This window comes from Bidens hawaiensis, unplaced genomic scaffold (genome assembly GCF_021521415.1).
Source record: "Bidens hawaiensis isolate Kalapana, Puna unplaced genomic scaffold, B.hawaiensis_p1.1 tig00035945_1, whole genome shotgun sequence".
NCBI lineage: Eukaryota > Viridiplantae > Streptophyta > Magnoliopsida > Asterales > Asteraceae > Bidens > Bidens hawaiensis.
This window is the reverse complement of record NW_027505390.1, coordinates 85,469-96,326: the sequence shown is the minus strand read 5'-3', so window position 1 is coordinate 96,326 and position 10,858 is coordinate 85,469. Positions and strand designations below refer to the sequence as shown.

Here is a 10,858-nt window from a genome sequence, read left to right as displayed (position 1 = left end):
TTGGGTTGAATTAACTTGCAGACTGCTCCAGTTACTATCATTTTAGGTACCCACGTATGGGTGGAAGACCCAGCAGTATGTTGGATTGATGGACAAGTTACAAAGATTAATGGACAGGAAGTTGAGATCGAAACAACTAATGGGAAGAAAGTAAGACAAATATAGTCTAGACTTTTAGTTTTTTCAATTGAGAAACCTCGAACCTGGAAATAATGATTAACAACTTAAAGATAGTACTTCTTCGACTTTTTAATATAAAGTGGACATGTAGTCTTCTACGTACTTGCAAGTATAAACCTTGGTTAAGCATACATGCAAAAGAATGATTTTCAGTGTTCCTATCACTGAATTAGTTAAGCAGAAGTTCTTTCAGTTTTTAATGTTTAGACTAAAGCAAACTGCAAAAAGAGTTTGAGGGTATGAGTTACGAAAGTGAAAGTCAGAGGAGAAAGTAAAGTACTATTTTCTAATTTCTTAACTTTGGAAACTAACCCTTAACTGTGCACAGGTAACAGCAAACTTATCAAAAATATATCCCAAAGATCTTGATGCTCCAGCTGGTGGAGTTGATGATATGACTAAGCTTTCTTATTTGCATGAACCCGGAGTTTTACAAAATTTGGCCACAAGATTTCAACTCAATGAAATCTATGTAAGGAGTCTTTGTATCCAATTTATTATCTGTTTCTTACTGTTAATTTGGGCAAGAAAAAAGATGAATTGTTACTATGGTCTATGATAATGCAAAATCATGGTCTGATATTGTGGCAGACTTATACGGGAAATATCCTCATTGCCATTAATCCATTTCAAAGATTGTCGCACTTATATCAAACTCACATGATGGAACAATACAAAGGAGCACCATTAGGGGAACTAAGTCCTCATGTTTTTGCAATTGCAGATGTTGCTTTTAGGTAATTTTCCTTTTTTTTTTTGCATTGTAAAAACTAATGTTGTAATGATTATACAAACATTTTTACTTGAGATGAATCAGGGCAATGATCAATGAAGGAAAAAGCAACTCGATCTTGGTCAGTGGGGAAAGTGGGGCTGGTAAAACTGAGACTACTAAAATGCTTATGCGTTATTTAGCCTATTTGGGTGGTCGTAAAGGCACTGAAGGACGGACAGTTGAGCAGCAAGTTCTAGAAGTAAGATGGAAAGTTCTCCTATATTTCTTGATTTTACTGAATATTTATGTTCTAAAGTAACTAATTCGTGGACTTTATCATTAGTTACCCTTATTGCAACAGATTTAAGCATTTTTTTTGGGTTAATACTCATTTGCTGTTTATGCTTTCTGTGTTCAAAACTATTGTAAAATAGGCTCTATAAAGTTCTATATAAGTTGGAGCAGAAGGCTCTTAGCTTCTTTAGATTCAATGATGGCAGATATATCGAATTATATACCATAATTTGAAATTGTCTAGTCTTTATGAATACAAAAAAAAAAAAAAAAAAGAACATGTAAAGAATAAAATATTGGGCAAGGAATGTACCTAATAAGCTTAAGGAGTAGGTGATGATCTTTCAAGTATTTGCTTCACCAAAAGGCAAAAACAGTACAAAAAAGTTTATGCTTGCTGGTATTTTATTCGCTTTCAAATGCTAACTAGTAACTAATCTGACTCACGTGATTAAATGTTCGTAAACGCAGTCCAATCCAGTTCTGGAAGCATTTGGAAATGCAAAAACTGTTAGAAATAATAATTCAAGGTGCAGTGCTAAATTATATTACAAATTAAGCAGAACTTTTTTAACTGCATCAAATAAATTGTGAAATTAGTTCTCAATGATGGATCCTTTTTTTTTCCTGCTGCAGTCGCTTTGGAAAATTTGTTGAGATTCAGTTTGATAAACATGGAAGAATATCTGGAGCAGCCATCAGAACATACCTGCTAGAGAGATCCCGGGTTTGCCAGATTTCAGATCCTGAACGCAATTACCACTGTTTCTATCTTCTATGTGCAGCACCTCCTGAGGTTGGTTTACACAAAGTACACATTTCATTACTAAAATTCTATCTGATTATGAAATATAATTTTTTCAGGAAGTTGAAAAATATAAACTGGGAGATCCTAAAACATTTCACTATCTCAATCAATCAAACTGCTACCAACTTGCTGGTATAAACGAAGCTCAAGATTATCTTGCCACTAGAAGAGCAATGGATGTTGTCGGAATATCTGACACAGATCAGGTCATACAATCTTCACTATATATCTTATATTACATTTGAAATAGTGTATACATAGGCCAACAAGGTATTCAAAGTTTTCACCAAGGCCACCCAAATATTAAAACAACTTTAGGGATCACCCAGGTATCATTTGGTTTGTTTTTATGCCGGTTCTAGCAAAATACTTGCTGGAAATTGTAAACTGGAAAAATGCACCTAAATTACATAGTAACATCTAAAGTTGTATTATGACAAAGTTAAACTAGGAATAATGCTGTATATTGATTGTTTTAATGATAGGGTTACATAGACCTGTATATATAGAGTCAGTAGTAACATCTAAAATGTGATTAAATCTTCAAATTTTGGGGCATCTTGTCATTTTACAACATCTTTCACACATGATATTTAATATGCGTGAATCCGTATAAAAGAAACCAATTTGATAACTGGTTGACCTTTGAAGCTGCTTAAATATCAAGGTAGCCTTAATGAAAACTTCTGAATACATGAGTAATTAAACTGCAATAGCATGTTCTGTCTTCCAGGAAGCAATTTTTCGACTTGTAGCTGCAATTCTCCATCTTGGTAATGTCCAGTTTATCAAAGGAAAAGAGGTTGATTCATCTCTGCTGAAAGATGACAAATCGAAATTTCATCTGAAGATGACAGCGGACCTACTCATGTGCGTTTATATATATATTTCTTATGCTATGTTTACAAGAATATATGTATGTGCATGTCTATGCATGTATGCAAGTATTAACCTTTCTGTATTGCTGACTTGATGTTGTATGATTTGCAGGTGTGATCACGCGGCACTAGAGGATGCACTGTTAAAACGTGTGATGGTTACCCCAGAAGAAGTTATCAAAAGAAGTCTTCCTCCTGATGCAGCAACCACTAGCAGGGATGGTTTGGCTAAGACATTATATTCCCGCTTATTTGACTGGTATTTCGAGCCCCCTTTGCATAGTATGTTATTCTGTGTACATTTATTACAATTGACTTGAATTACTAAAGTGGTTCTGAATGTGCATGATTATTTAAATCTGCAGGTTAGTGGATAAAATCAATATGTCAATTGGTCAAGATCCAAATTCAAAATATCTGATTGGTGTTCTCGACATATATGGTTTTGAGAGCTTCAAACAAAATAGGTAAATCTGACGTGCAGAAATAATAATTATATACAAAGCTTTATCAGTGATGATCAACAGGAGTTGTCTTGTGCAGTTTTGAACAATTCTGTATCAACTTTACTAATGAGAAGCTGCAACAACATTTCAATCAGGTGCTGGCATTTTTTACATAAATGGTCGACGCCCTTTTTTTTATTTTTTATTTATTTTTATTTTCTGAAGATATCATTGATTCTTATTGTTCTTTTTTTTTATCTAATACAGCATGTGTTCAAGATGGAGCAAGAGGAATATACCAAAGAGCAAATTGACTGGAGCTACATAGAATTTGTTGATAATAAAGATGTCCTAGAACTTATTGAAAAGGTACATATAAATTCAAAATCCGAAATTTTCATTAAGGAATAGTTACTATGTGATCACTGGTACATGTGTATATATGTTGACATATTGTATAACCTACAGTCTAAGTTATATCTACAAGCCATGCTTTAATGGTTGCACTACATTTGCAGAAACCTGGTGGAATTATCGCTCTACTTGATGAAGCCTGGTATGCAGTATTTCACAGCTCAGACACATCTTTATATTGATCCTGTTTCTTACATATTTACTTGCAAGGGTGGTCTAGGAGAACAGTATTTCTGACTCGGCTTTTTGTTTCTGTTTCCAGCATGTTTCCCAAGTCAACTCATGAAACATTTTCGCAGAAGCTTTATCAGACATTCAAAAATCACCAAAGGTTTGTCAAACCCAAATTGGCTCGCAGTGATTTCATCATTTCTCATTATGCTGGAGAGGTAATTCAACTTTTCATTTACACTGTATAAAAGCTGTTAACCTTTGTAAAAAATCTGAAGTATTTGCTTTATATGTATGCTCAGGTTCATTATATGTCTGAACTGTTTCTAGACAAAAACAAAGATTATGTCGTTCCAGAACATCAAGATTTGTTGTTGGCTTCCAAGTGCTCTTTTGTAGCAGGACTTTTCCCTCCAGTCCCTGAGGAGACAAACAAATCTTCAAGCAAATCTGCTAAATTTTCGTCATTAGGTTCTCGCTTTAAGGTGACTATTCTATTAAAATGCGTTATTTTCTCCTAAAAAGATTTGGAGACAAGAAAAGAAATATGCCATGTGGGAACACATCTGGTTCTGACATTGTTTCTAAATAATGCAGCTACAACTTCAACAATTAATGGAAACTTTAAATTCCACAGAACCACATTATATTAGATGTGTGAAGCCAAATAATCTTCTTAAACCTTCCATCTTTGAGAATGCCAACATCATGCAACAATTACGTTGTGGGGTGAGCGAGTTTAAATTAATAACATTTTCCCTCGTTTTAGTAATTTTCGATCTCATATAGAGAGCTTTTCCCTCATCCTGATTCCTGAAGGGTGTTCTAGAAGCAATACGTATAAGCATGGCTGGATACCCAACTCGCAAGAGTTTTTTTGATTTCCTTAATCGATTCAGTCTTCTTGCTCCAGAGGTTTTGGGAGGGAAGTAAGTAGAATTCATTGTGATATCTAGTTAGAGCAATGCTGAATATAGGAATGCATATGCTATAACATTTAGTTTGTTTCTTATATCAACAGTCTTGATGCCAAGGATGCATGCAAAAAGATTATTGACAAGATGAAGCTTCAAGGGGCTCAGGTAACATAAGTTAGGGACTACTAAAATAATATGTTTACATAAAATACTTGTGTTTTCACTTTCCAGCCAGCAATATTTCATAATTCATGTACTAAAGAAGGTGTCTCATTGGTATGCCAGATTGGAAAAACAAAAGTTTTTCTTAGGGCTGGACAGATGGCGGACCTAGATGCACAGAGAGCTCAAATACTTAACACTGCAGCCAAGAAAATTCAAAGAAAGATAAGAACTCATATTACTAGGAACTGGTTTCTTGCTTTGAGGAAAGCTTCTATTTCACTGCAATCTCTATGTAGAGGTTTGTCTTTCCAGATAACTTCACTATTTTAAATGTTTTTGTTATGTAACAGAAAACTTCCAGGATTCTTATGCATTTGGATTTTATATGTTAAAACTTGTGAAAGTTGCATAAAAAGATAGCAGACTTCCATTTAATTTTTATTTAGGGTAATATTAAGTTTAATCACCCCAAAAATTTTGAAACTTTCAGAGGTTCTTATATAAGATAAGGAACTTAATTCTTTCCCATTTCATAATTATTTTTTAGTTTTTTTTCTAGCTTAAGGTAAGTTTGTGTCTGAATTTGGTTATTTCTGCCTCGTTTTCCAATTTACTACTTATCTATGTCAAGTTTTACAGCTAACCGAATAGAAAAAAAAAACTCTGAATTTACAAATTTTTAAGAGAGGAAATTTAATATACCCCCAAATAGAATTTTGATGAAAGTTCGAACCTTCATACGCACTCAGCTATTTAAAAATCTACAATCACATTGTCCTTATTATGCATGCATGTCCTGTTTCTTTTTTTTTTTTCCGTTTTTGTTATCGTCTTGAAATCTTCCACATATGTTTACTCCAAATTTCACTCACCCTCTTTTGTGTTGTTTGTAATAGGAAAGCTTGGTGTTAAATTATTCAAACACATGAAAAGGCAGGCTGCATCACTTAAAATACAGAAAAACTATAGGCGGCATTCATTAATGATGTGGTACAGCAAACTCAAATTCTCAGTCACTGTTCTCCAGACAGGCTTGAGAGCAATGGCTGCTCATAACGAATTTAGACACAGAAAGATAACTAAAGCAGCACTTCTTGTGCAAGTCAGTACTTTCTATTACTTGTTGCATGCTAATTGAAACCTTTTTCTTGTTACTATAACGAGTCATATTTTCAGGCCAACTGGCACTGTCATAGAGACTTCAAATACTATAAGAGACTGAAGAGGTCAGCAATTGTTGCACAAACCCGATGGAGAGGGAAAATTGCTAGAAAAGAGCTTCGGGATCTAAAACAAGTATGTAGCTCAAATTTTAGATTTAATCTTGGGTATTTATTGTGATTTTCTTAGGTGGTGTTTGGTTTGCAATGTAATGATCTAAAAACCCTAGCTCCTCTTCATTTTCCCTGTTCAGTTACATCAAAAGTCCCCTGCATTCAATTTTTAATTAGTTGCTCATTTTCAATATGTACAGAGAGCGAAGGACACAGGCATACTCCAGGAAGCAAAAGATAAGCTTCAAAAGCAAGTAGAAGACCTCACCTGGCGTCTACAGTTGGAAAAACGCATGAGGGTAATGAGTTTGGCACAATACACTTCTCAAGTGTAGCTACAAAAAAACATATGCTTGTATGTATGTTGACAAAATGTGAATGCCAAATGTGCAGACTGACTTGGAAGAAGCAAAAGGACATGAGATTCAGAAATTGCAGAACTCCCTGCAAGCCATGCAGGCCAAACTTGATGAAACAGATGAATTGCTTATTAAGGAACGTGAAGCTGCCCAAAAAGCAATCGAGGAAGCATCAACTATTGTTGAAAAAACTGTCCCAATTCACGTAGAAGACACAGAAAAGATTGACAAATTAAGTGCAGAGGTGGAAGAGTTGAAGGTAATGTTGGTTGCACATAAATTCTAAGTATTGACCTGATTTACCAAAGACAATGGTAAAAAAGCTGTTTTATTTTTTACTGCTTCTTTATGTCTTGAATGCAACCATGATGCAGTTTTGGTTAGCAATCAAGTGGCTCAAGGATTACGGAAAAGATTAATCAACATACTTCAAACCCAAAGGTTTCTTAATAACTTAATATTTATACACAATCAAATCCCAACAAAAGAAAAGCTAACGTCTTTTAAACATGTTCTAGAAAATAAAGATAAGGATAAAAAACACCAAAAGATAACTTGAACAAATAAGTGCTAAATAAAGTTTGAATTCAAATACTTCAACTAATTCTCGTCCGATCTGCAGGTGTTTCCATCCCATGTTCTTTTTATTAAATTCAAACTAATAAGGATTCTCCATCATCAAACCATACCCGGGTTAATATATTTTTATAATTGTTGTGATGCAGAGGTTTTTAGAATCAGTGAGAAACCAAGCTAATGAATCTGAAAAGAAGTGCACTGAAGCCCTTGAATCTAGTGAAAGTAAGCAGCAGAAGTTGGAAGAAACTGTAAACAGGGCAAATCAACTTCAAGAATCTTTGACTAGGTAACTGTTACAGCCAATTTTATCATAATAACAACACGTCTGATTTGCTTACTTTGTTAAACTATTCAAAATGTGAATCAAGAACTGTTTTAGTTTTGAGTAAATAATCCAACAACAAAATATTAGATAAATTACAGGCTGTAAGTAAAACATTCATTATTAGTTTCCATCACTCTTTTCCATTAATTTTAACATATAACATTCAAAGCTAGGATATTTTACAACTGTGATATAAATTATTCTTTCCAGGCTGGAGGAGAAGCTTGCCAACATAGAGTCAGAAAACAAGGTTCTTCGCCAGCAAGCTTTAACAATGGCGCAAAATTCCAAGCTACAAGCAGCAAGATCAAAATCAATAAGGGTACTCATAAAATTCTTCATTTTTGTCTTTAAAATTGATTATAATATTTACATCTCTCATCTTTCTTTCCTTTCCCCTTGAAACAATGACAGAGGACCGAAAGTATAAAAAGGGAGTCTGCGGTAAGTTGAAGTTTCTCAAATTTTGATTATGGTTTCTAACTTGCTATATGTTTACATAAATATGTATGTTTTTAAAAATATAACAGGAACCTTCTAGTCCTACAACGCAAACGAGGGATGCTGATGTGGAGGAGAGACCACAAAAGTCACTTAATGAGAAGCAACAAGAATATCAGGATTTGCTCATTCGGTGTATTGCGCAGCCCTTAGGATTCTCAAAAGGACGACCGGTTGCTGCATGCATCATTTACAAATGTCTGAAACAGTGGCGGTCATTTGAAGTTGAAAAGACCAGCATTTTTGACCGTATAATTCAAACCATAGGCCAAGCAATTGAGGTATAAATTTCAGGGACCATATTGTCAGTCTTTTTTGGTATAGTTATTATTCTTAACGTAAGTTTCCTTTTCCTTTTAATGAAGACACAAGACAACAATGAAGTCTTAGCCTATTGGTTATCCAATGCATCAACTTTGCTGCTACTGTTGCAACGCACATTAAAAGTTAGTGGTGCTGGCGGGGCCCCACCGCACCGAAGAGCAACATCAAATACCTTATTTGGAAGGATGACTCAGGTAAACCAAAGAAAAAGAAACAAACTAATTTTATTTGATATTTAAAGTATACTAGCATTTGATGGTTTGTAGAGTTTTCGTGGAACCCCACAAGGTGTAAACATCTCTGCAATAGATGGAGAGGCAAATGGTGGATCTGACACGTTACAGCAAGTTGAAGCCAAATACCCTGCTTTGCTATTTAAACAGCAATTAACAGCATATGTTGAAAAAATATATGGAATGATACGTGACAATTTAAAGAAAGAGATTTCTCCATTGGTTGGATTGTGCATTCAGGTATCAATCAATCCCTTTGCAAATTAAGTTTCGTTTTCTAAATCTGTTTGAAGCTTTAACGTCTTATTATTATATGTGAATGGTTGATTTAGGCACCAAGAATATCCAGAGCAAACTTGCTAAAGGGCACGGCTGTTGCACTAGCAAGTGCTGCTTCTCAGGATATTCTGATTGCTCACTGGCAAGGGATTGTCAACAACATTGGATGCTTCTTAAACATGTTGAAATCGAACAATGTCAGTGCACCATTTCTCACATGTTTGTTTCACTATTTTCATATAATGCTGAAAACTTTGCTCACATCACATATTCTGTCTTTGTAGGTACCGCCATTTTTGGTTCGCAAAATCTTCACGCAGATATTTTCCTTCATCAATGTACAATTATTCAACAGGTTCTGAGATAAGAGCTTCTAAGACATGTTTACATACTTACATGGGTGGAAACTTGTTCATTTATCTTTAATTTTTTTTAAATTACACTTGCAGTCTTCTGTTGAGACGAGAGTGCTGCTCTTTCAGTAATGGAGAGTATGTCAAGGCAGGATTGTCTGAACTAGAACAGTGGTGCTACAAAGCAACCGAAGAGGTAATAATGATTTATATATATTATTATGTTTATAGTGTAGTTAATATATGGGCTTGATCATGTAACTATTTATACCCCATAAGTTTCACTGACTTTTGAGTAAAATCAAATTTCAGTATGCAGGATCAGCATGGGACGAGCTCAAGCACATAAGACAGGCTATTGGGTTCCTGGTATTTCATCTTATTTTCTACTTTTTGTACCATATCTCATATTATATTATTTGTGAGGTTTCGCTCAACAATTTATATTTACTGGTTTCAGGTTATTCATCAGAAGCCAAAGAAGACACTGGATGAAATAAGTCATGATTTGTGTCCTGTAAGTCTCAGTTCCCATATTTTAATACGAACAGTAGACGCTGATTCAATATAAACTGATGGTAAAACCATTATTTCCCCTGCAGGTTCTTAGCATACAACAGCTCTACAGAATCAGTACTATGTACTGGGATGACAAATATGGCACTCATAGTCTTTCTCCAGATGTATGTATCATTTTAATACTTAATATATATATATATATATATATATATATATATGCACACCCATGTGTTTCATTTCTCGTATCAAGACATTAGAGAGAGCAAAATGGGCGGCTCGGGTTGGTTGACCAGAAACGCTTTTTGTCCACTTTCTTACATTGGTCAAAATTGCCACGTGTGCTAACAGGTAATTTCCAACATGAGGGTGCTGATGACTGAAGATTCAAACAATGCTGTCAGCAGCTCATTCTTGCTGGATGATGATTCAAGGTTCAACATATCAACTAAACAGTTTTGATATTTGTTTGTGGCTCTAAACTAATATTTCTGTATCTTATGAAACATTTGATGTGCAGCATACCATTCTCAGTTGATGACCTCTCCAAATCAATGGATCAGATCAATATAGCATATGTTGAGCCCCCACCACTTATCCGTGATAATTCGGGTTTCAGTTTCTTATTGTCACGTGCTGAATCATGATCATTCTGGTTTCAGTTTCCCATTATAGTTCGTTTTTCTGGAAGTTGACCTTTGATGGCAGGTTTGATTTTAGCAGCATGTTTAGTGATTTTAGTCCGTTTGTTCACAGATGTTATTTAAATCTCATTTTTTTGATCCAGAATGCTATAGATTTTGATTTGTGAAGTTGTAGTTTTGACTTTCTTTAATCCTTGATGTGGTTCTAGTGGTTTTGGTCTGCAAAATCAAGAAAGAGGAGTATTACTCATAATGAGTGTTACAGTGCAAAATCACGAACAATGCCGTCAGCCTAGTCCGACAATGCTTGGTTATGCAAGAAGAAAAACACTATATTATTAACCATGTGATTTTGAACAAAATAGTATGTGCTCTTCATGGTTTTATAATTTTGTAACACAAGTTTAATGAAACTGTAAACACGAACACAGAATGTTAATTATTTTGCCTTTCAAATTGTTTGTGTATATTATTCAAGGATTA

At 34.5% G+C, this 10,858-nt stretch overlaps 1 protein-coding gene across 3 annotated transcripts; it reads left to right on the top strand.

Annotated features, from left to right (window-relative positions):
• The first annotated feature begins 559 nt into the window (after positions 1-559).
• Positions 560-10,450, top strand: LOC143612882 (myosin-9-like). Of its 3 annotated transcripts, XM_077086751.1 has the most exons (36): positions 560-652; positions 772-917; positions 998-1,154; positions 1,661-1,719; positions 1,826-1,985; positions 2,054-2,203; positions 2,731-2,867; positions 2,988-3,134; positions 3,241-3,342; positions 3,419-3,476; positions 3,589-3,690; positions 3,840-3,877; positions 3,998-4,124; positions 4,209-4,391; positions 4,504-4,635; positions 4,726-4,835; positions 4,928-4,988; positions 5,109-5,286; positions 5,885-6,090; positions 6,165-6,284; positions 6,463-6,561; positions 6,656-6,880; positions 7,347-7,486; positions 7,736-7,847; positions 7,940-7,969; positions 8,056-8,307; positions 8,392-8,544; positions 8,617-8,823; positions 8,916-9,059; positions 9,147-9,217; positions 9,312-9,411; positions 9,528-9,584; positions 9,676-9,732; positions 9,818-9,898; positions 10,083-10,165; positions 10,252-10,450. In XM_077086751.1, exons 1-36 carry the CDS (start codon positions 575-577, stop codon positions 10,376-10,378), a joined length of 4,389 nt encoding a protein of 1,462 aa, XP_076942866.1. In that variant the 5' UTR covers positions 560-574; the 3' UTR covers positions 10,379-10,450. The 3 variants fall into 3 exon arrangements, with proteins under 3 accessions (XP_076942866.1, XP_076942865.1, XP_076942867.1); XM_077086750.1 differs by lacking the exon at positions 7,940-7,969 and having other exon boundaries at positions 7,736-7,905; positions 8,060-8,307; XM_077086752.1 differs by lacking the exon at positions 7,940-7,969 and having other exon boundaries at positions 6,165-6,288; positions 6,467-6,561.
• Positions 10,451-10,858: the final 408 nt, after the last annotated feature.